This window comes from Barbus barbus, assembly GCF_936440315.1.
Source record: "Barbus barbus genome assembly, chromosome: 38".
Classification (NCBI taxonomy): domain Eukaryota; kingdom Metazoa; phylum Chordata; class Actinopteri; order Cypriniformes; family Cyprinidae; genus Barbus; species Barbus barbus.
In genome coordinates, this window is record NC_136716.1 from 7,412,929 (window position 1) to 7,439,543 (window position 26,615).

The 26,615-nt window shown below is 35.0% G+C and overlaps 1 protein-coding gene across 4 annotated transcripts in view; it reads right to left on the bottom strand.

Annotated features, from left to right (window-relative positions):
• LOC306857855 (pleckstrin homology domain-containing family A member 1-like) overlaps positions 1 to 23,148 on the bottom strand; it is a 48,358-nt gene extending 25,210 nt beyond the window's left edge. For all 4 annotated transcript variants that reach the window (XM_079398085.1, XM_079398086.1, XM_079398087.1 and 1 more), the window contains exons 1-5: positions 23,038 to 23,148; positions 11,705 to 11,865; positions 8,773 to 8,829; positions 6,996 to 7,041; positions 5,680 to 5,777 (exon numbers count right to left, since the gene is read on the bottom strand). In XM_079398085.1, the coding sequence (XP_079254211.1) occupies positions 5,680 to 5,777; positions 6,996 to 7,041; positions 8,773 to 8,829; positions 11,705 to 11,845 (342 nt within the window). In that variant the 5' untranslated portion in view covers positions 11,846 to 11,865; positions 23,038 to 23,148. The remainder of the gene's footprint in view (positions 1 to 5,679; positions 5,778 to 6,995; positions 7,042 to 8,772; positions 8,830 to 11,704; positions 11,866 to 23,037) is intronic.
• Positions 23,149 to 26,615: the final 3,467 nt, after the last annotated feature.

A 26,615-nucleotide genomic window follows, 5' to 3' on the forward strand; every position in this document is an offset into this window, starting at 1 on the left:
TTAAATTATTTAAAATGAGCTTGGAGCTTCTAAAAATAAACCTCAGTTGCTTGTTTCTAATGTTGGATTCTACAGAGCGGTAGGAGCTACACACAGCCAGAAACAGCATAAGGGACATACACTAGTTTGGAGTAAGATTTTTTTATTTCTTTTTTTTAAAAGAAATTAATATTTGAATTCAGTGAGGACACATTACATTACTCAAAACTGACAACGAAGACATTTATAATGTTGTAAAATTTATATTTCAAATAAATGCTATCCTATTTAACTTTAAAAAAAAATGTATCTTGGTTTCCACAAAAATACCAAGCAGTACAACTGCTTCTTGAGCATCAAATCAGCATATTAGAATGATTTCTGAATAGGATCATTTGAGACTGAAGACTGGAGTAATGGCTGCAGTAAATTCAGCTTCCATTTTAAATCTATTAAAATGGAATACTAATGTAAAAATATTCAAAATAAAATTTCAATTATATTCACGATATTACTGTTTTTACTGTACTGTGATCAAATAAATGCAGGTGAATATTATATACTAAAACATCTTACTGATGCCAATTACTTTTTCTAATGTTGAGGAATAATAGTAGGCTACGTAACAAAGTTTTTAGTGCTTTTCATGTTGTTGCAATAAAAAAAAACACAGAAATTTAGTCCTAGACAAAACTAGACATTTTCTTTTCCCCTCAGTATAAATTAATAATTTGTCCTTTTGGTTCAGCCGATGCAGTGATCAACCGCTTGCCAATAGTGACTGACACTACAGCTGCTTCTGTGGGGATGACAGTTCATCGTTTAGCGCCTTCAGGCCAAAAACACTTCCCTCATCAATACACCATCACTACACATGCTTTCTCTGACCCAAAACAAACTGCCAGTTCTAATCATGTAAGCATCCAGCGGCAAACACGTCATGCACTCCATGATAATACTGCCATTAACATTCAAACAATGTTATTAGCAGCATCTACATTATGATCTGACATTGTCCATATTGAATATTCTGATTATGTATGCATCATAAATGACCTAACGTGTTTAAGCTGATTGAAGATGATTACGCCAATATCAGTCTTATAGATAGCTGGCATATGGCATATGAATTGAAATTTTCAGCAAAATAAAGCCAAGAAGATGTACTGTGTATCTCTTTTTCACACTAGAGGTTGTGATGTAATCAATAGGGGTGTGAATTGATTTGATTGTTCAATAGTTTTTGAAATTCTAAAACACTTTTTTTTTTTTCAAACTGAGAACAATTCAATTCAATTTCATTTGATAGACAAACCAATTCCATTAATAATTTGATTCAGTGTTTTTATTAGCATGCATTTCAGCATGCATACGATTCTTTAAATACTTCCTTCTAATGTACCTAAATGAAAAAAAGGAGAAAAATGTTAAACTAAGAATATGAGGTCAGCTAAGAATAGGTCAATAAACGTCACCATTTTTTTATTAGCCGTTTCAACACATCCATGTTTTACCAAATAAAAAGGACAACACTTTTAGAATTCATCCCACTATTTGATGTGAGCATAAGTAACGGAACAGTTTAATTTAAGGCAGATGTAAAAGATTAAAAGCTATTATTTAGTTGCAGATCCCTTGCATGCAATCAGAGCAGTGAGTCTGTGACCCATAGACATCACCAAACTCTTGGTCTTATCCTTTGAAATGCTTTTTCCAGCCTTAATGCAGCCAATTCCAACTGTTGCTTGTTTTGGGGAGTTTCTGCATTTTGTCTCCTCTTTGGCTGATGAAATTCATGTTCAATCAGGTTTAAATCTAGAGATGGACTGGGGCAATCTAAGACCTTCTATTTCTTTGCCCTGATAAACTCCTTGACTGAACTGGCAGGGTCACTGTCCTGATGCAATATGAAGCGCTTTCTGGTGAGTCTGGTGGCATTTTCTTGAAAACTGCTAGCCAAGATGGTTTTGTTTTTTCCAAATTCATTCTGGTATTGTCATCATACAACCCGAATTCTGGATATATTGGGACGTTTTTTAAATTTTGAATAAAATGAAAACTAAAAGAATTTCAAATCACATGAGCCAATTTTTTCACAATAGAACATAGAGAACATAAATGTTTAAACTGAGAAATTTTACAATTTTATGCACACATGTTAATTTCAAATTTGATGCCTGCTACAGGTCTCAAAATTATTGGGACGGGGGCAAGTTTACCATGATGTAAAACAGTTTGAAGACGTCTGGGCATCGAGGTTATGAGTTTCTGTAGTTTTGGTGTTGGAATTTGGTCTCATTCTTGCCTGATATAGTTTTCCAGCTGCTGAAGAGTTTGTGGTCGTCTTTGACATATTTTTCGTTTAAAGGTGGGGTATGCAATTTTTCAAAAACGCTTTAGAAAACTGAGTTGGAGCCGAGTACCAAAACAAACTTGTAGCCAATCAGCAGTAAGGGGCGTGTCTACTCATGATGTGGAGGAGAGAGCGTTCAGTGAACAGCCGAGCCGAGCGACAGAAAGATAGAGGTGGCAGATAAAAAACAAAAGAGGAAAATGTCTGCGGAATGATAAGGCAAGAAGTAGGACCCGTGTAAATATCGGATCAGCCTTCCAGCGCTGGAGAGAACTCAAGGAGAGGAAGACCTGCGATCGGACGCTGAGGTTGCTTTGTTTCTTCTTGATAGGTGAGTAACGCCGTGTCTACACCGGACGCGCCGCAAAAGCTAAAGTCTGTCTACACTGGAAGCGATAAAGCGACCGTTGAAAATCATTTGAAATTTGTGTCAGCACGTCATAAATACAACGTGGCAGCAGTTTCTGTCAGAGTTTTGCTTTGTTTCACAGAACTAAACGTTGCCTGGTTTGCACAGGCTATGTATATGTGGGGCGGAGCTATCAAAATAGGGGCGAAACCCTTTTGGGGTAGGGATGTGTTTGTTTTGGTGATTTCAAACATCAACATTGGCTTCCAGAAATCGCTTATCCCACCTTTAATGATGCACCAAATGTTCTCTATAGCTGAAAGATCTGGACTGCAGGCAGACTAATTCAGCACCCGGACTCTTCTACTACGAAGTCTCTTCTACTAAAAAAGCCCATACCATCAGAGATGCTGGCTTTTAAACTGAACGCTGATAACAAGCTGGAAGGTCTTCCTCCTCTTTAGCCCGGAGGATACGGCGTCTGTGATTTCCAATGTCAAAGAAGGTCAAATTTGGACTCGTCTGACCATAGAACACTTTTCCACTTTGAAACAGTCCATTCTTCTGTGCACTCTTCGGCGCTTCTGGACCATGTTCACAATATGGCTTCTTTTTTGCATGATAGAGCTTTAGCTGACATCTGCAGATGGCATGGTGTGTTTACCGACAGTGGTTTCTGTAAGTATTCCTGGGCCCATTTTGTAATGTCAATGACAGAATCATGCCGATGAGTGATGCAGTATATCGTTTGAGGGCCCGAAAACCATAAGCATCCAACAAAGGTCTTCGGCCTTGTCCCTTACGTACAGAGATTTCTCCAGTTTCTCTGAATCTTTTGATAATGTCATGCACTGTAGATGATGAGATTTGCAAAGCCTTTGCAATTTGACGTTGAGGAACATTGTTTTTAAAGTATTCCACAATCTTTTTAAACACTCTTTCACAGATTGGAGAGCCTCTGCCCATCTTTACTTCTGAGAGACGCTACCTCTATAAGACATCCCTTTTATAGCTAATCATGTTACAGACCAGATGTCAGTGAAGTTAATTAGTTGCTAGATGTTCTCCCAGTTGAATCTTTTGAAAATGTCTTGCTTTTTCAGCCCTTTTTTGCCCCCGTGCCAACTTTTTTGTGACCTGTAGCAGGCATCAAATTTGAAATGAGCTCATTTAGTGGATAAAAGTGTAAAATTTCTCAGTTTAAACATTTGTTATGTTCTCTGTGTTCTATTGTGAATACAATTTTGGCTCATGTGATTTGAAAGTCTTTTAGTTTTCATTTTATTCAAATAAAAAAAAAAAAACATCCCAACATTTACGGAATTCGGGTTGTACATTAAGTCATCATTAAAGTTAAGAGGGCCTGTTCCAGAGACAGGCATGCATGCCCATACCATGACACAACCTCCACCATGCTTCACAGATGATGTTGTATGCTTAGGATCATTTGCAGTTCCCTTTTTTCTCCACACTTTTGTTTTCCCATCAGTTAGATAAAGGTTAATCTTGGTCGCATCTGTTCATAAAGCTCAGTTCCAAACCTCTACAGGCACTTGATTTCTCCATGCCCTTTGTTTTTGCTATAGCTCTAACTGACTTCCTCTTTTCTTTTAGCATCCAAATTGCTTGCTTTTCTCTCGAAGTCAGCTCCCTTGTCTTCATCCTGGTTTGTGTGTCATCATCGAATGCAAGACTGAGAATGCAGAAGCAATGGATTTAACTGATGATACACATTCTCTGTTTTTAATATCTGAACAATTAATGGAACAGGATCACTTAGAAAGACCTGGGAGGCAACTGTTCCAATACTTTTGCTCACATCAGATAGGGGGATGAAACTCAAAAAGTGCTGATCTTCTTAGCTGGTAAAACATCTGTGTTAAATCACCCAATAATAAAATGTGACGTTCTGTAATTTTGTCTCATATTCATCTTTTAATCACATTTACAGATTTCTTGACTCCACAGCAAACAGAGCAATTTTGTCTTTACTGTCCCAATACTTATGGAGGGCACTGTATATTAAATATGTTTATGTATGTGTTATGGTTAGATGGTCCAGGCAGGCAAGAAGTCGAGGGTTTAACAAAATGCAGGTATTTTAATAATCCACATCAAGCACGAATACACAAGTTCAGAACAACGCCAGAGTACAACAAAACTTTGACATGATTCTAACCAACATAACATTAAGACACGACAGCGACATGAGGAGAACTGAAGACTTATAAAGACCAGGAAACAAAAGAGCAAACGAGATAATTAACACAAAGCAGGTGACAGGACTAAACGATGATTACTAATTAACTAAACCAGGACAGGAACTACCAAATAAGGTAAACACAGAACTGAACAGAAACTGACACGTAACAGTATGTCTGTATGTTATTATTATTATTATTTAGTCATTTACCAGACGCTTTTATCCAAAGCGACTTACAAATGAGGACAACAGAAGCAATCAATTGTAGAATTAAAACAGCTAAAAACAGATCCAAAAGTAAAAGCTAAAACTTTATAAATACTACCTATACACATTTAAAAAATAAAGAAATGAAATAAAAATGACAAATGCATACAACAAAATTTTGTATGCATAAAAAGTATGTGTATTTTTACTTTTAACAAATTGCAAAAAAAGTTTTTTCCCCCCTTTATTTTATATGGGTTATTGGCCAACACAAGCAATTCATTAATTAAAAGCCAATAAATTAATCTAAAAATGTATATAACATTTCTCTTGTTTTATTTTTACTGTTGACTCATCTCAGCTAATTATCTTAGTCTATGGCCTGAGATACTGGGATGGGCTTCAGCATACTCGGGGTCCTACACAGGACAAGTATTTTGAAGAATAGATGGATTATTTTCTTATTCAATTTTAGGCTAATTGTGTCTGTACACCTACAGGATCCAGGTCTCCAAATCTGCAGTTTGGAGAACCATCTGTACTGTTCTCTGGTTGGTAAGAGGAATCTGATCCAGGGTCAGGACTTACTGTGATTTTGGTAGCGTTGTTGAGCGCACTGACCCACTCCACTAAATCCTGCTTATCATTCGCCTGCAAGTAAAACTTCCTCATTCCAGCATTGATGACTGTGGGAGGACACAAAGATTTATATTTAAACAATTTTGAGATGATGATATAATCACATTTTTGTGGCATTATGGATTTGGCAACAAAGATTACATGTAGGTCAGACAGTCTCTTCCTGTCTAAGTGTGTGCTTCTAGGCCTGAAGAAGGGTGCTTTCACACTAGCACTTCTAGTGAGCATCCAGTCTTCTTTGATATAAAGTAAAGCAAAATAAAATAAAATAAAACATATTTTAAGCTATTTGCCAAGACCACATTTCTCATTTTCAAATTGATGTACTAAAATTATAAAACTAAAATTGAAATAAAAATTACATGAACATTAAAAGCAAACAAATAAAACAACACAAAATTATAAAAACTACATAAAAAAAAAAAATCTATAATAGAATCTCAATTATACCAAAATAACACATACCAGCAAACCATACCAGAGCCTACTTGAATAGGTGGTAATGTGAACTTTGATACGGTTCGCTGCTGATAAATGCAAATGTGCAAGTGAACCGTTATTAATGAGGTATGATTCAGTCAAATGAGTGTGTGTGTGTGTGTGTGTGTGCACAGTCACTTTCCTGAAAAGTGGGACTGCCATACACTTCTCATTTCTTAATATGTCACTGTTAATTAACCAAAGCTAAACATGAAGCGTTATCTTCACAAGTCACAAAAACAACATCTAAATTCTAAAAGTGAAAACTCTCACGCCCCTTTTGTGTAGCTGGTTTCAGAGGCAGCTACTATAGTTACTGTGTTCATGTGGTCAACTTAACACATATGAAACTTACTGTCAGTGTTTCCAACAAACCTTATTAAATCATCCTTGATCTCAAGATTCAATGAACTTGAACTTATGAACTTCTCACCGTAAGTTAAAGAACATGCTTTTAGTGAACAGCAAACATTAAAGAATCAAAGAGTGTTCACTGTGCCTAAATCACTACAGGAGGGTAAAACCACTACTTTATTGAACACTTTAGAGTAGCAGACTCAATGTGTGACTAATTATAGTATCTGTATTATGTTGCTCACGTACATTCCTGACTGTGGCCTCTCGTCTAACTCCACTGGGTAAAGTCCCAGAACCCCCAGTGTGTGATTGTCTCTGGCTCCGATCTCAGAAACAATAGCCAAGGTCAGGGGTCATGGCCTAACATGCCCTACCTTCCATGTACTGCATCCTCTGAGTGACACTGAGAAAGTAAATCGATTGCTTACCAAAGCAGAACTCCGCCTTTGGCCGCAATTTGGTGGCATCGCTAACCTTTAATGACAAAGTACGACCAGATCAATAATATTGTAAACATATGCATATTTAAAGGTGCATTAAAACATTTTCCACTATATATATTAGGGGTGTAACGGTACACAAACATGACGGTTCGGTATGTACCTCAGTTTTGACGTCACGGTTCGGTATGGTTTCGGTACAGCAGGAGGGAAAAAAAACTAAACATAAATTGCTTTCTTTTTTTTTTCTTTTTTTTAAACAATGGTTTTAAATTGAACAGTTGGGAGCCCTTTTACATTACTATAAGGTTACAATTAGCAAGAGAGCGCGAACTTAAATTCAATTACTATTTATTTCAAACTATAATAATCAACACTCAAATTAAATTTTAAATTAACTTCTAAATTATACAATTTCTATTTGTTGAAATAAAATAACTTCCTAATAAATAAAGTCATAACTTGTTTCATAAAGTATTTATTTAAACATATACATTAAATAAATACGACATTACTAACAGGTAAAGTAAATATAATGTATTATTAATAAAGCGTTAACGCAAATTCATTTTAACGGCACTCATTTTATTAACATGCGATTAACGCAGCGCACATTTTCTGTTTGACCAGTGGCCTCGCCCGTAGTTGGAGAAATGGAGATGCCAACTTAGCGACTTTGCAGACCCCTTTATCGACTTTTTCCCCCCTCTTCAAAAAAAGCACCTAGCGACAAATCTGGATTTGCCCAAACCTTGGTCAAGCTGTCCCAGTGCACGCACACATCTTTCTCTCTCTGTGCGTCTGCATTGTTCATCAAGCGGGCGGAGAGGAGCAGCGCTTTCAGTTAAACACAGATATTATGTTGCTTCTCTAATTTTACATACAAGTATAGCCGAAATCACAGCACAGCTATTGTCTTTATCTTATGTGTATTTGATTTCATCAGACAACGGCTCGATTATCAGGATTTTTGTGCAGATTAACATCTTGGAAGGGAGAGCTGGATATGTAGTCTTAATGGGTCGTGTTTCAGTCACTATTTCATATTCATTCCGTTGTCTGACAACAGAAACTGTAAAATATATAAATGAAAACAGTTTTATTGAGAATTTAGCTGCATCAAAATACAGTATGTGGGCACAGAGAGGCAAACAAATCTAATAATAAATATTACATGTACATTTTGCATGTTCAGAAGAAGTGAGCTGCCCTGTTCTGCAAAAATGTAAACAGATTTGTGTAAGTAAATTGCTCAGTGCAAAGAAAGAGAAGTACCTGGTATTTATTTTTCATGTGTCTAATAGACATGAACAAGTTCTTTGAAAAATATCTATGACCTTTGAACCATGTCTTCATGCTCTATGTTGACTATGGTTTCAATAATAACAAACATACATTTGCATAAAGCATCCATATTTATCCATGCCCATGTTGATTAGAGTATAAAAAACTTGAAAAGTATTAATTTAAGGTACATTTAGAACAAATAAAAATGTGTGATTAAGTTGCGATTAATCACGAGTTAACTCATGACACTCATGTGATTAATCGCGATTAAATATTTTACTCGATTGACAGCCCTATAAGAAAGGCTGTTTTAAATTATTATACATAGGAATTTGGATCAAATGGCCAGCCATTACAAGAGAATGGTGAATCTGAATGCAAAGAAAAGTCATGGCACACTTTAAACCAAGCCGCACAATTTAAAATTTGTCATTCAAGTCTGGGAATATGAAGCTGGAAATAACTGGTAATTACAAACCTTGGATATATATGTTAGTTTGAGGGAGCCGACGTAGGATGTTCCTTCTGGAAGATTCTGTAGAAGGAGAAGGTTCAAGTCATTAGAACTGAAATTCAGAATATAAAATGTTACACGCTGATTTGATGTGAGAAGTGTGTTTGTGTGTGTGTTTTGAGCAGTGTCTGAAAACAAACGTGGACAGAATACATTTACAGTGAGTGTACGGTAAAGGTGTAGAATTGCACAGGGGTCTATGAAAGTTTTAGCACACATCTACAGATGCAGTGAGGTAAATTATTCAAACTCAGACGTGGCATCAATAAAAGATGCTGGCTGGGGCTACTGACTGAGTCTTGGATAAAGTGATTGGTACAGAACCTGCAGCAGCCAAGAGAAATGAGAGAATCCATTAAAAGAAACAAAGAAAGAACATGAAGAATCAAAAAAGACAGGTCTTGACAAAGGCTCTTCATCAGTGATCTCAGTTCTAGTCAGGTTTCGCCTGAGATTTCCTCTTTAACTCCAAGCTAAATGAGTTTAAGACACTGAAAGTATCAGTATAAGTCACAATGAGACATGCCAAGAAAAAAAAAATGCATTACTATATTAACATTTATTTTTTACTAGATTTTACTATGTGCTAATTAAGTATTTTTTCATTAAACTCTGTAATTACCATCTGTGTCGATTCCTTCCATGTAAACTCAACACAGTTATGAATAGTTAGTTTGCTAGTCTAGAGTCTCAGACAAAGACACCCTTATAAAGTTGCACAGTAAGTGTGACCCACACAGATGCAAATACATTTACAAACATACAAACACCATAAATCTAAATGGTTAAAGTGGTCTGGAGGCAAAGACACATCAATACCCTCCAATACTGTATGAGATTTTAAAGTCCAACACAGGCTATGGCAATATCCTTTACCCACAAGCACATGGGAGGTGAAATTTCTCTACAGACTATTAGCAAAGTTTATAGAGTAAAAAAGCCAATATCTGTGCAGCAAGTTCACAAACTGATGCTTTTTAAAACTATAATAATAACAAAGTGTGTAGGAGAGGAAATGTTAGTATCACACAATGTTTTGCATATCAAGATTCTAACAGTGATAGCAGAAAAAGGTCAACTGTGGCTTACGGTTTTCCTGTTTCTGACAGCACTGAAGGTGTAGTTCTCTACAGTTACTGTCCCAAAACCACTGAGACACCGCATCGTCTTACTGCAAAACTATGGTGTGCAGTATATCTACCCATGTGTTTTCAGTAACTTGGAATAAAAATCATAAGAACTTTACTCTGGTTCTATTGCCAGATTCCTCTTAATGCTTATTAGGGGTGGAACGGTTCAACTTTTTCACGGTTCGGTTTGTATCACGGTTTAAGAGTCACGGTTTCGGTATAGTTCGGTATGTTTAGGGAAAAACTATACTGTCAAATAAAAATAAAGAAAATAAGAATAATCTAACTACAAGCAACAGCACAAATAAATATACAATAAAGATACAAATAAAATAATCAGTGATTTTCAGGGTTTTTTTTAGGTAGGTCTAAAAGCATTAGTTTTTAGGTACAGAAATTGAATAAAGTAATCAAATGTAAAACAACATTGCATATTTGACTGTATAAATTAAAGATGAATCTATATTAAAGTCACAAAAGTGATTCAATCAAGAGCAGTGAGTGATTTTTTTTGTTGTTGCTGTTTGATTAATTTTAAGAAAGTGCTGTCACTTTAAGAGAATGCACTGATCCAGTGCACTGATACTGTACGTTTAGCCGGTTATGTCTGCTATTAGATACTCACCAAGACGGGCATTTTGAATTTGTCCATTCAAACACAATACTTCAGAGAGAGCTTAATATTTTTGCGTGTTCTGAGGCGCAGGTTTGCGTGCTTCTGATGATTGAGCGCACGCACAAATCTTCTCACTGCACGCGTGAGCTCTTAAATGTTTAAACTGGCAAAGCTTACATGAGTTTAGTTTTAACACCGATATCAACGTTTGCTGTTCAGGTCTTATCTGCGCGCTATCGGCTATTTTTTTTTTCTCTCATCACTGTTAATACTGGGAATCCAGAATGCGCATCCATTAACAGAAACATACATTAGCCTAACCCTGTTTGTTTTACGTGTTATTTATAACAAACCATATTACACATGCCATGTCAGATTTAAGTTGAACCGCGGCCCTAGCGCATGACGGACCGTGTGTGGAGAACCATACGGATCGATTTTTTTTCCACAAACCGTGCCACCCCTAATGCTTATAGTTCCATAATGGTCCATTTATTTAATTTTTTAGTACTTTTGAGTAAGAAATATTTGGGAAAAAGTCATTCTTATTGCATTTTCTGCCTTCAGTATTCTTACTGCCAAAAAATTATCATTTCAGTTTTCATGCTATTTCTTTCATGTATTTCAAGATCAGACAGAATGAAAGTAATAATTTGTAGTTCAGTAAGTAAGTCTGATTAATTCAGTAAGAACTACTGATTAATTTAGTAATAATATTCAGTGATTTGATCCACTAACAAGAAAATAATCATTCATTTGGGAACTGGACTACATTAGTTGCTGTAAGTTTCGTACAGTAGCTTCAGTCGTGGTGTTGTAGCACCAATTATGTTTCTGTCCACACAAGCAGAAGAATGCACAAAAACTGACTGTTACGGCAATAATAGTATTCCAATATTTTTAAAAAGCATAAAGAGAATTTTGGTTTAATTTCAAAACTTATCCATAACCCATTTAGTATGTGAAACTTAAATGGGTCAATGACTAGTCCCTGGGGAACACCATGCTGCCATATTTGATTAAAAAAAATTGACATGTATTGACATCCACAGAAGTGGTAAAACAAAGGGAGGCCTTCAGATGTAAAATTAAGAGCCGCTGCGTTTAACGGTGCACTGACAGGGTGAAAGAGATAAAGATGGGTAGATACCTGAGGGTTATCCATGTACCACACCAGGCTGCCCTCCAGGGTGTCCAGAATGAAGTAGCGTCGTAAAAACTTGCCGCTGCTCTCCATTTCCTCTATGTCTAGAAAGCCACAGATCCGATTCTGACGATCTACGTATGGCATTTCTGAAACTAAGCATTACCCTGCAACACAAAGAAAACAATGCTGATTATAAGGCAGATGAGAAGGGCAGAGAAAGAGGTGGAAGATGGTAATTAAAAGAAATTTGGAATCTTTGTGTGTCAAACTCTGGAATAGCCTTCCTGATAACGTTCGGGGTTCAGACACACTCTCTCTGTTTAAATCTAGATTAAAGACACATCTCTTTAGCCAAGTAGGGCTTGGTATCGTTCAAAAATGTTCGATATCGATAACGATATCTTGAGTTCGATACCGGTTCCTGAACGATACTTTTTTCGATACCAATTTTATGAAAACAATTTTAACAAGATTACATTATCTCAAAAAACTTTGGTTTTATTTTTTTCAGCTTGTTGACATGTATACAGACTCAAAGACTCATCTCCTGAGCCACTGCAGAACAAAATATAGCCAACACAATAAATCAGTACAAATAATTTTAATAAAGCTCAAATAGTTTTCAGTTTACACTAGTGCGTGCTCGTTTTAAAACGCATAGCTCAGACAGAATCATCATTTCTATTCATTTATTCTAGGTTGTTAAAGACTTCAAGAAATTTAAAATCTTTATCCACTTTCATAAGTGGATGTTTTATTTTCTTTCACAATATGTTTTATTGTTATTAAATTCTATGTTGTAGAATGTCTAATTATTTGAATGCATAAAAACTACTTAGTTTATTCAAATTTATTCTTAAAACAGCCTTATGAAATTAATTAATTTCATTTTTCTTTTAAATTATTGAAAATAAAACTTTATTTATTTATTTTGGCAAACAAAATTTTACTATTAAAATTAAAACATGGAAGAAATGTTGTGTGATTATTAATTAAAAAATAAGAGTTTTAATAGTAGCTTAGTAGTAGCAGTATGTACACTCTGCTGAACAATATTAATTTATTTCTGCCGCAGTGTCTTCCAAGTTAATCCGAACTTTTATTTTGACGGGTTTCCGGGAATACCTTTACAGTACTGTGTGTATATGATATGACGCAAGTTTTACTCAAATCAAATGGTAAAATGCTCATGAAGTGACTCTCAGAGCAGTTCTAGAACTGTTGTTGTTGTTCATGTGTTTATGTCCTCATTTAGTGAGACGGCAGACGCTGAAATGTCACGCAAACTTCAGTCTGTGTCAAGTAAGCGAAACTGCGCGATATAGAGAGCAGACTGCTCCGTACGCTTTCGAATCGCTCTCGCGGATGTCAAACACTGATCAATCAGCAACGCTTCACTTCTAGTCAAACACACCTAGTGCTGCAGGGTTATTGGCTCACTGACGTTAATGAGATTAACCACTTAGGTATCGAAATTTGGTACCGAACGACAAGACGTTTTTCGATACTCGGTGATATCAAGGCAATTCGGTCGGTGCCTAAAAGGTATCAAACTCGATACACAGCCCTACCCATAAATTAAATATATTAAGGTTCTGCAATATATAAATATATTGTGGAAACTTAATTTCCTGTAGAGCTGCTTTGCAACGATTTGTATCCTAAAAAGCGCTATACAAATAAACTTGAACTTGAAAGTGCATTCCACCAAAACATCAGCGCTTTCAAAAAAAAAAAAGTGAATTATATTAATCAAATGTTTTATCTATGTCAAAAGCAGCTAACTGTCAGAAACAGACAGTTAAGTAAAGAAAAAAATAGTTTTCTAAATTGTGTTTCTAATTTGCCATGTAACAAGCATAGTACTGAAATACAGGAGTACAATCTGAGAAGGCACTTCAAGTCCAAGCACTCAAACTTCAACACACAATTTCCTCCAGGCTCTGATACTCACTGACATAAAGTGCAAAGCCTAACAAGCTATCATGGTCAGATCATGTTTCGAGCAAGAGACAGCTCTTTCAGCCTCACTAGCATGGGTCCTCAAGAAAAAAGAAGAAACCGTTCACTGACTCAAAGACTGTGAAAGATCACATGCTAACACTATGAGATTGTGATAAAGACAGAAACAACACAATCTATAAAAAAATACTGATATTTGACACAATGACAAGAAGTAAAATACTGCCATTCTTAGATTAATTAAAGAAGGTGGAGACAATGTGAATTAATCCACTGATAAGAAAGCTGTGTCTTTATGTCTTCATTTTGGATACACATCAACATTTACAACATAGTTTCATGAAAGCACCACGTTCCACAGGCTCCTATGAGATGTGTCACCCAAGCACAGTGATTTACTCCTACATCACAATAATAAATGGCAAGAGGAATGGAAAACATTTGTGTGGTCTCAGACAGAAGAATGTTTCTTTTTTCCATGGCTACCATCACTAGAGAGCGGTCACAATTCCGTCTCAAATGCAAGATGAAAATTTCATGGCAAAAGTGTGATTTCTGAGTGACTTCCATCACTTGAATGGCCTTAATCTGGGATTGCAGTGATGGGATAAAATGGTCTGTGATATTGTTGCAACACTCGATGGATTTAAACTGCTCATTTTTTTCACTTTTGGAACCACTGCAAAAATGCAACAATTTCAAACACTGCAAGACTTCATAAACAACTTGACACAACAAATTAGAAGAGATATGATGAAACTTTGCTGCATGGTTTGATGACTTCAGACTTCAAACTTCCAGAGTTAATTCAATTTGCTATTGCTGTAGAGAGAGTTTGCACAAGCTTCTATATGAATTTAAAAACAAAGAGACACTCTTCCCCTACAAGTCTATACATTTTTTATTTTTGTTGATGATGTTGGTATTTAGGACTTTTAATCATTTTGTGGATATGTGCTCTATAAGTAACAGCCAAAAACAATGTAGCACAATTAGATATTAAGGATGTGTCCATTGATTTCTGGCATGTAACGGATGTATCAACAGATCTTTTTTCTGTATTGTGATGTACATCTGAGTGAAAGGGATGATTGAAAAAAAAAATCAGTAAAAGTTGTTGATATGAATGGAGGCAGAGATGAATGTGAGATTGCAGTCAAGGTCTAAACAGACTAAATGACTGGAGAAGTCCTGCAATACATCACCAATGAAAAGTATCTCATTTTCACAGGAAGAGTTTACATTTTGATTAAGGTTATGAGGTTTTAAATAAATAGATAGATAAATAAATAAATTGAGATCATTAAGGAAAATTGATGGAGTGAATTTTAATTTCAAGCCAACTTCAAGGTTACTTCTTATGTATAATATTAATTACATTTCAGTCAAAATAACTCTGAAAATGTTTGCTGCACCATGAAATTACATTTTAATAATCTGGGACTCAAAAGACAGTAGTTTGCCCTTATTTACTATATTATGATAACTTCTGCATCATGTACAATTCCTTATGTATTTGCTGTAGATTTAATTTCATAACACAATAATTCATCTAAGCAATCTATTTAGTATTTGATGAAGATGAAGCAGGTTCAATCTTGACCTAAATTCAAAAATGTGCCTATATATTTTTGCAAAACTCCAAAAACATATCTACACATACAATTCCAACTTAAGTGAACACTAGTGGCAGTAAAACACCAACAATTTATATTCCTTTTCACACAAATTATTACAGGGGTAGATTATCAATTAACGACTTACTGAAGACTCAACACTGTTATAACTTCAAAACATCTGATTTTGTAAACGAACAGCCTACATTTTTGCCTCATATATAAAGCCCCGTATAGAGTATATGGCTTTTCTAATGTAGTAAGCTTGCTCGGTAGCTCACCTGGTACAGTACTGTACAGCATTAACCTTTTAGTGCCACTCATTGACATTTCATTTTGAAACTTCCGTGAAACCTGCAAGAAGCAACGTAATATCTATTTGTCAAAAATGTTGCCATATAGGCAAATATTTTTCATGAGCCTTGGTTGGCCAATCCCCTTCCCTTCTCTCCAAAGGAATTTTCTATCATTTTCTACTGTATCTGAGAGGGATGTACACAACTACATAATACCATGTAAGACAGCATGTTGTCTGAACTACTAGTTAAGCATCCCCCAAATTATTTTGTATTTAGTGTGGAGAGATAAATGACCTGTCACTTTAAACTTGTTGGATTGCTGCATCGTGTAGGAGTAGAGTCAGAAATCATGTGCTGTGTCCTTGTACTACTAACCCTGTGTTTCAGCAGTTGGGAGCCGCTCTGGCATGATAAACATGCGAGGGAGGTGGAGATTTGAAAGCTACAGTGTGTTTAAAAGAGGAAGAGAGAGTGCAAGGTGGGCAAACCAATCACAGGTACAAAAACAAACAAAAGCACGCTCATTACTGGCAAAATGCTCAAACTGGGTACTTGACAAAAAAGATAACAAGAAAACAAAACCAAAGTCGGCAAGCAAAGCTCCAACAATGCAAAACATTAATAGTGGACTGGACTATTATACAGGTGATGTTTCGAGCACACAGGCTCTTCACCAGAGAATTAAAAAATTAAACCAGCAAGCTTTATACTAAGCGCAGCACAACTTTATACAAGCGCAGCACAAATTAGCGCCTAGTTTAAGACATGCTTTTTTTGGGTGTTCAATAATGGCACAGATACCAGTAATTTGACGAGTGCAAACATAAGTAAATCACGTTGGGTGATTGATTTTAATAATCTCCTCCCATACATTTTGCATCTGAAAGGGAAACTCCTACAGATGCATATTCAATAAGGTCAGATGCAAAAAATAACTGTGTCCATGCCTTTTCAGCGCTAACTCGTGACTGTGAGTCTTTAGTCTTTATTAATGTCACCTCCACTCCTTGGACAACCGATTAATGCTATTCCCATTTATTGTAAAGTAGAAACCAAATGTCTAAAAGCAGAAAAATGCTGAGCTACCATACTTCTGAAATCTTGGTTTCTAATGGAGCAACAATGTTCTGAAATCTTTAGTCATTACAGGTCGACTAGTTTTGCCCACATAGCAAAGACAATGTCAATGCAACATGAAATCACAATGGCAGTTTTACAGGAAATACTGCCTCTTGTTATTTATTTAGGCCTATTTATTTAAAAAATGATGCTTAAAAGTCTGAGTTTCATAAGTAAAGTTACATTACTGACAGTTGCTACATCTACAATTACCAAAGGGTACTTTGTTTAGAAAATGTGAGACAGGTGTTAAATCCAAAATATTGCAAAGCTTATATGGTCCCTTATATACTAAGCATGTACACATGTGCATAACATAGCAGCTTCAAGTCTTTTGCTGTGGGCAGATGGGAGTTTGGAATGAGGCCAGCTTATTCCATCTTGTCGAGTCAACCTGGAGTAGGCCCTCAGTTTGTCACACTAAAAAACCTTTTTTGACAATGTTTGACTTATTACATTGAGTAGTGATATCAGTCTAAAGAACATCTGTTCATCTCATATAACAAAGATCAGATCTCCAGTTTTTTTTTTTTTTTTCAATCAAATTGAGTGCCGCACATAGCCTGGAGGAAACAGATCTCCGCTTTTTCGTAATGCAAGGGTAAATAAATAATAACAGATGTTTGAATAGTACAGCGTTTTCTTTACTGAGCAGGCTCGTCTAGGGTGGGCACTAGTGACTCACAGGGCGGGCAAGCCCCCCATTGCCCGCCCATGGCGCCGGGACTGACCCTACACCTAAACTTAGCCCTCACAGGAGACTTTCTGCATTTTTTCAAAATGAATCCAAACACACCAAACATTTCATAGAAGTAGCCAAAACAACTGGCGCAGTTCTCCAAGTTATACAATAGATTTGTTTAATGAATGGACCAAACTTTAAGTGATTACTTCATAATCCTCTCTATGGAGAAGCGATCGGCACACAAAAACAAAATTAATAATAAAAAAAAAAAATCGCTGAGTCAAAATTGACGGCTCGTTTTCCAAAGCAACTACGGTCGCAAGTAATGTCGTTGTAGTTCAACGTAATTTAACAACCACAGTTCGCTAATGATGCTTTTGGGAAACATAGCCCAGATCTATCCAGTTTAATGTGAACCATTCACACTGGTTTCGTTAAACAAAATAAATTATTCATTTAAAAGATTGACTCAAAAGAATCATCCGTTCATGAATCGAATCATGAACTCGCATTACCGCGCCAAAGATGATCTGTTCTGGAATATTACAGATGAACTTGAAGTCTTTATTCGTATGGATCTGTTAACTGAATGCAGAGTGTGAATTCTAGGAGAATTTGGTGTCATTTTTCAATTAAGTTCTTAGAAATATTAAATGTAATGATAACCATTCAACACTCAAAATATGAGAAAATAGAAAAACGAGTTACTGGATAAAATTTTTCAAAGATCAAGAACAACTTCCCTCAAGATGCTTATTTTTCAAATTAGACGTAGGCTATCCTTCAATGCTGATAGAAGTTTTGTTGCAGGTAGGCATTGCACTGCACTGATGTTACGTCCTTTTCAGATTTATAAACTAGTCTTGGTATTTCCACGAGAGAAATGCATTACGCTTATGGCTTTCTGTTGTGTCGTCTATTTTTGTATCGTGATGATGAGCGTACTCTCACTATGAGTTGCTAGATGAACAAGCGGCTGCACACAGTTTTTTTTTTTTTTCAACGGAGAATCAGTTGCATTATTGGTTAAAATCCCCAAACTGTTTACTTAAATATTAAATTAAGAAATTACATTAAAATTCAAAGTAATCACTTTGGTAATCTAAAATAATTTTCGGATGTAACTGTAATTTGATTACCACCTATTTAAAATGTAATTATAACGAAATACAGTTATCGTTTTTCGTATTTTAAATACTTAATGCCGTTACATGTATTTTGCTACTCCCCAGCCCTGACAAGCAACAAGAATAGTCTCAAGCAAAGCCAATTCAAGCTGTTGCTTGTCAGGGCTGGGGAAATATCTGTCATAAATGTTAACCAACAAAAGATGTTAAATAAATGTATACTTGTTAAGTAAACCCACTGTATCTGAAAAATGAGTTTAATTTATATCTCTACCAAAAAATGAAAATTTATTCCAGTTTTTCCAAATTCAATCCTTGATTCAAATTTCTCATAACTAAGCTTAATTGATTTGGTCTAAAGAGAGAAGAATTGATGACTATTTTTGTTTGAATACTACATATAAAATAGCTACCAAAATAAATGTTGGTAACTGCAGTTTGACTAAAAGTAATGGCTAAAAGTTGACAAAAATGCAATGACTTTTCGTCGACTAAAACTAGACTAAAACTATGAAAGACTCAAATGACTAAAACTATGAAAGACTCAAATGACTAAAATGTGACTAAGACTATTAAGCATTTTCGTCTCAAGATAAAGACTAAGACTAAATCAAAAATGCCTGCCAAAATTAACACTGGTGCAACAAGACAGTTTACATTTTGCGACATGTAAACAATAACTCAATGGTATTTGCTGTGTAGTATATAAAGTTGGAAAGTGTCACTCGCTTTTTGTCATGTCATGTTAATGAATAAAGGTTTAATATGCTGTCTGTCAGAAGACATGTCCCACAGGCCCTAACTGTGCTTCTGTTTATGTTCACGTTTGAGTGAGATTGATTGAGTGAGGTAAGGTGGCATTTCCTTCCTTATTCAGTGTCAAGATTTGCATCAGGCGTACAGTGTGTGAGTTTTTGTTATCTAGCAAGAGATATATTTGTCTACAACACATACACTGTTCTGAGTCAGATAAAACTTGTAAACTACAAGAGGGAAATGCAAACTGGATCGACTGGATCAAGAGGAAACAGCAGTGAAGTATTCTGATGCTATGGATTACTGTTATTGACTGCAACAGAGAATAATTTCCAGCACAGTCTTATTGGAATATCGTGCCAGTGGCAGCATTTCAGCAAAATTATACTATGTTGCTTCTTGCAAGTTTTACTTCAAATCTTTTTTATTGGTATTTTGTGTGACAATAGAGATTGAAATAATGATAACAAGATGAAGAGTAGGATATTGGCCTCTTGCAAGTTTTGTGACAGTTTTAAAGTGAAATGTCCACTGAGTGGCACTAAAAGTGTGTTTAGTTTTCTCCAAATCTTGAATCTGGCAATATTTTATTGGTTGTTGTACATGCTGCATTTGAAAATAACACAGTGCCTACACCCTAGGGATAACCCTTAGTGATAAACTATAAACCGTATTTGTTTATATCGATTTAAAAAAAAACTTGCGGTAAACTCCGTATTAAGCAATGTGCATAAGGAAGAACCACTTGTCTCCTGAAAAATTTCGATGACATTTGCTTTTCCTCTTCCCTCCATGAAATGTGTAAAAAAGTAGTGTTTATAAGCGCAGAGCTGGTTTGTTTAAAGAGGTTACCGGGAAACAACTCCATTTCTGCTGTTCCATAAGTGCTGCCTGCTGGCAGACAGTGGATTTACGTTTTTATTCAGCCTGTCTGCCATTTTTATTCAGACCAATGTGAAAATTGGATCAGATTTTTGTTGTAAATCTTAACTTGTAGATGAAAACAAGCTAATGTGTTTTAGAAAAAAAAATCAGATAATATCATATTACAATTCACCCAGTCAATATTTTAAATTTAATAGTTTGTTTAATATTTAAGCCATTTTTAATTTTCAATATTGTGTTTGTTATATAATGCATTCTTGCTGAATAAAAAATATGAATTTCTTTCTAAAAAAGGAAATAAACCTTTCTGACCCAAAACTTTTGAATAGCATAAGTTTTGAACCATAACTGTAATATGGTATTTGTGTACAAACTCTGTTGCTTTATGTACAAAACTGGATAGACCCCAGCACAACACCTGCCTGTTTTCACTTCAGCACTGCAGTTTTGGAGAAACTTTGATATATATTTGATACCCTTGACATGCTTGCTTGACAGGTTTGACATATCTTCCTTGAGTAAAATACCTTGGCCATAACATCACAAAACAACCCATTAATTATGCATTGTTTTGTGATGGAAAATTGGAAAACTATTCCATACACTCTTCATGTTACAATCCTACAGTTTACACTTCCGTAATATCAAAATGAATTAATAGGTGCAGTGAGATGTACATGAGTGGGTTAGAGCTATTAAAAAAATATATGCATGCATCAACTTACACAGTTCCTAACTCAAAACCCACGAGTGTCTGTGTGGAAACAGGAAACTGTGGAATAACTGCTATGAAAATACAGAACCCAGTGCAGCCATTCAAAAAATAGTTCACCTAAATATGAAATTATGGCAGTTACTACTAGTTGTTAGTTACTATTGTTATTATTAATAAAACAAATCTATTTTTGATACAGCTATATTCCATACAATAATGCAATAATAATACAAATAATTCCAAACAGTAATCAAAATCAAAAAGCAATGTATATGATAAAGATATTTGAGCCAAAACTACTTCACACTGCCATGATACTATTGATTACTGAAGGAACAGGGAAGGTGATAGTGACAGTGTCATTTAGAAAGCAGTAAGCAAATGCAATTGAAGAGAAACCACAATGTAGTGCAACAGCTGGGTTCCAGATATAAAAATCCCATTCATGTCCTCTATAGGAGAATTGTTTTGTTTGTTTTTTATCTATAACATATACGACAGAGCTATGAATTATGTGGTTGCAATTGAAGGGATACACTTTTGTTGAAGTTGTTCAGCCTAAATTATTTCAGAATTTTTTTTTTAAATAAATAAATTTAAAAGACTGAAACAAGGGCTGTGTCCCAAATTTGAAATTTTGTAATAAATTTATATATTGTTAAAATACTCTTTCTATATCATCAACATCTCCAAATTAGGGCTGGAAAACGATTAATTGCGATTAATCACATTCAAAATAAAAGCTTTTGTTTACATATTATATGTTACATACTTAGTATACATTAAGTAAAGATCATGTTCCATGAAGATATTTTGTAAACTTCCTACCGTAAATATATCAAAGCTTAATTTTTGATTAGTAACATGAATCGCTAAGGACTTCATTTGGACAACTTTAAAAGCGAGTTTCTCAATATTTACATTTTTTAGCACCCTCAAATTCCAGATTTTCAAATAGTTATATCTCGACCAAATATCGTTTATTTATTTGTGGTGAGTGACCCACCACGATATCAAAACCGACCGATTTTCCAAAAGGTTTCGTTGAATAAACATGAGCACGTAATGCACGTAGGCGCGGGTGTTTTTATATCACTGTATTTCTGAAGGAAGACCGTCTTAAATGTTCGATGTCATTTTCATTTAATCTTGCATGTTATATGCCTGTAAGCTCAGCGCTGCTTTGTTTACAGCCATTACCGGGGAAACCTCTAGTTCTCCAGCTGGCCGAGAATGAATTTGCATTTTTTAATAAATCCGTCTGCTTCACGCAGCAAACATATTTTGGACTTAGCTATTGCTATTGATTCTATTTGGATGTCTACCGGAAGTTAAGTTAGGGCCACAAAAGTGCATGTGCAGTAATGTTTGTTTATGTTGTTGCTGCTGAAACCGTCTATATATGACCATTATCATTAAAGCCATTAAGTGCAGTCTTCTACCATTGTCTTTTGTCAGATTTTCAATATTTTTATTTTTGGCTTCAAATCAAAGTTTGTAACGTTGTGATTCACACTTTGTAGCTGGTTGGTTTGGTTCATTGCCTATAATGTTTTAACAAAGATTTTAAATTCTCTATGGGAAAGATCCTCTATACCTCAAAAAACCAAAGCCACTGAAAAAAATGGGTGGCTCTTTTTAACTCTAGGTCAAAACAGTTATTGAGTTATTGACTTCACTACACCATCAAACAAAAACAAAATAAGCACAATGGTACTCCCATAGTTTGTTTGTTTTTCCATCTCAGTAGCAGTAACATGGTAATACTATCACTGATACTATCACTGCATCGCTGTACCATGGCATCACCCCATTACAGGTACATCTACAGCATTTAAGAGCATCACAGGAGCCTTTGTGCCTTCCATTCATGCTTATGATGTCCAAAAATACTGTCTAGTTAAGCAGTTCACTAGGTTTTAGAGCTGTGTACAGACATAACACATCAACAGACAAAATCAATCAAACATCAAAAATTCACATGTCAAGACTAAATGATTTCATGTGTTCCGATCGGTATATAACGTGTTATCTGAAATAGAAACGACAGGTTTAGGATAAAGGAATTTAGTGAACTGCCCCAGTAAATATGTAACTAACACAACCAATAACACGCAATCAAAGTTCAATGGTCCACGATATGTCTCGTTAGTACATGTGTAGATAACTTACACACTTATAAGCAGCTGTGAAACTCCTGTGCAGTGCTGTTCGGTCTGTGCTGGACTTTCAGCCCATCTCCCATAAACTTCCGACGGTCTGCCTGTCCCGCAACTGACGGGCGGAGAGCGAAACAGCGAATCCCACTATGACCAGGGGTTTGCTCATGAATATTAATTAGTTCCTCTTGACGTCGCTAGGCAACTTTCATTGAGCGTCCAGTCACGTTTCTGCATTAATAAACATGAGCCAAGCCCTCCCGGCAATTGGATTTGACTGTTCGGCAGCAAACTAACGCCCACATTCCTATGTCTGCATTCAGCCAATCAAATAGCAGTCTGTCAGGGGATATAATTAATATTCATGACCTAAACCTTAACCATAGTGGGATTTAGAAAATTACGACTGAAGGCGGAAAAGGCCCCTTATTTTCCGGATGTAGGACGATGGGATTTGTAGTTATACATATCTTTTTTTCTAATATTTTTATTGCATTCACATAGATGCGAAGCAGAAATCATTAATATGTTGACTTGCAATTATAATTATTAAAGTGTTGCTCAATAAACATTTTATTATTATTGTGCTGCTTTGTATTTTTGTGCAAACTGCCCGGGATATGTACGATTTTTCATAACAAAAAGAAATGAATACTTTTATTCAATAAGGACACAGTATTAAAAGTGACAGTAAAAGAAGATATTGATAATGTTTAAAAAAAGAAACTGTTCTTCTGAAACCTGAAAAAATTGTATCAGTTTCCACACAAATATTAAACAGTGTAACACTGATAATAATAAGAACTATTATTAATAATCGAGCACCAAATCAGCATAATTACAATGCTTTCTGAATGGAGTAATGGCTGGTGCCATCATAGGAATAAATTACAATATTACAGTTTTTATTGTATTTTTAATTTTTACTTTTTGCTAATGTATTTTAAAGCTTTGGTGTTGTTATACTTCCACAGTGTAGAATAAATATGTGGTATATCCAGTTCATGCCTTTCAATGCTCTAGGTGACCGAAGAGAAGGAAATAGTGCTGTATTATGGGAAATCCCCCTGGATGCTCTCTTGCCCAGTGTTTTATTGTTTAGGTGCATGTTTGAGATTTTAGCAAAGGTTATTAGAGGTTATAGTGACCTACACGGACTGCACATATTGAGATAAAAACAAAAAAACAAATATGTGTATGCAAACAGACTGAAAAACTGCTCTAAACTCAATATAAATTATGTCTCTGATTAATCACAAAATTAATTTTTAATACATTTTTAACAGTTTGAACAATACACGTATAGTGTTATTATGCAACTTGGAATAACTGTAGAGTTTGAAACAGCAAATTAATATTTTAGAAATAACTAAATGCATAAATTCTGTTTTCTATGGAAGCCTTTTCTACCATGGAATTATTTAAAAATAATAATAATAATAATACAATTGCAACTTTTATCTTGCAATTCTGAGTTTATAGCTCATAATTCTTACTTTTTTCTCAGAATTTTAAGTTAACATCTCACAATTTTGATGAAGTTTATGTTTTGCAATTATTATTATTTTTAATAAAAAAAGGTCTATTACAGCTTTTTATCTAACAATTTTGACTTTTTGTTCTTTCAAATTTGAGTTTCTCACAATTTGGATGTTTCTTCTCAGAATTCTCAGAGTTAACATCTTCTGTTTATATCTATACATTTTCAGATTTGCACAAAATAAGTCACAAATAAATCAGAATTACAAAAAAAATTGCAGTTACTTTAAAAAAAAAAAAAAAAAAAAAAAGTTTTATCCATCCCACTCTTAACTTTGTTGGTGAAGCCACAGACTTCCATAATATGAAAAAAAAAAAAAAAAAAAAAAAAAAAAAAAAAAAAAAAATATATATATATATATATATATATATATATATATGATACACCAACACTCTTCTATTTTTAAGTCTTACTATTCCTGAACATTCTTTGTGAAGAGTTGGTAAGGAAGAATCTTTTTTTTTTTTTTTATATATTCACTTTCAAATTAAAATGTGGGTTAGGGGAAGCGCCAGTCGTGGGTCAGAGCAGCAGAGTGACTTTATTTAAAGCCTGCATGGGATCAGCGGGTCACACAGTAATCTGGACGGCTGCTGTATATCCGCACTGCTCGGCTGAGCATTTTCCAGCATGTATTGTGATGAGGATAGTTTTGCTTCCTTAGTGGCAGTTTGCCCATGTGAAAACACAGAGCGCACCACGCAAAACACACTTCCTCTTCCCTCAATTCGCAGCCCATGAAAACAATAGCAATGCAGCACGTTTCAAGAGGAGGGAGACTATTTTGAGGCTGCATGAGCCAAATGACGGCAGTCCACAGTGTTGACATGGACAGTCTGTCAGATCTAAAAGAAATGAGCTTCAAAAACAACAGCTAATGTTGCTCCATACAGAATATATTTTTCTTTTTCAAGTTGAATTTTTACAGTATAATATGCAAATGATATATGCTAAATTTCTGTATGCATGGAAGACATGGATGAACTTCTACATTCCCAAAATGTGCAGTACCAGAGCATACTGGGCAACATATTGTATCCCACAATGCAATGCACTTAACTCAACCTTATTTAGACCTCACTATTTGAAGTGCACTTTTTCTGTTTGGAATTTTCAGTATGAACACAATTCTAAAATTACTTAGAACAGTGCATATGTATGTGAATTGGAATATGCCTTGAGGAAACTTTCTGAGAACTAAAAAAGCAGCAAGAAGAAGAAGAGAAGAATGAAGACTTTCAAGTGTTCATGGCAGACTGTCACCAGCTGCTTTTGCTCCACCAAAGTTTCAGACATTAATCTGGACAGAAGTGATGCAAACTGTACATGCAAAAAAAAAAAAAAAAAAAAAAAAAATTATATATATATATATATATATATATATATATATACAACCTTTCAAGAAATATACAGAAAAACATTAAGAAAGTTAAAATAAGAAAATATATGCCCCAAAAACTAAAAACAAGATCTTCTGTTAAAAAATGAAATAAAATAAAATCTAATATAAAATAAGAACTTCAAATATATGCACAAAATAAAATGGTAACTTTGGGGAAAAAAACCCTGCATGATATATAATAGTAACAATTTGCATTAGAATGATTTTGTTTTTCTTTCTTTCTTTCTAAATCTTTTTAATCTTTGCTGGTTGTATCTTTACTCTCAGATATTTTTAGGTCTACATTGCTACTTTTGCATTGTTTATTGACTGCACTACATTTGTATTTTTTATTTTTTTGTACAGCAACGATGCCACTTTTGTTTTTAATTAATAATTAAAGCTACAGAGGATTTTTGGATGCTGTTATTTTTGTTGATTAAGTTGGAAATGAATAAAAATACCCAGAAGTGATTCTAACCCTTAACTGTCTTTGTTTATCTAGATAGCGTCATGAATCCGGTTCATGGTCTTCCGCACACTCACCATCAGAGGTCGCCCTTCCATCATATTGACTCTCGCGCCACACTACTGTTGCTCTTCACCCACGGACTACAATTCCCATCATCCATTGTATCGTGGATTTACCCTTGTCTCACCGTTTCGGACT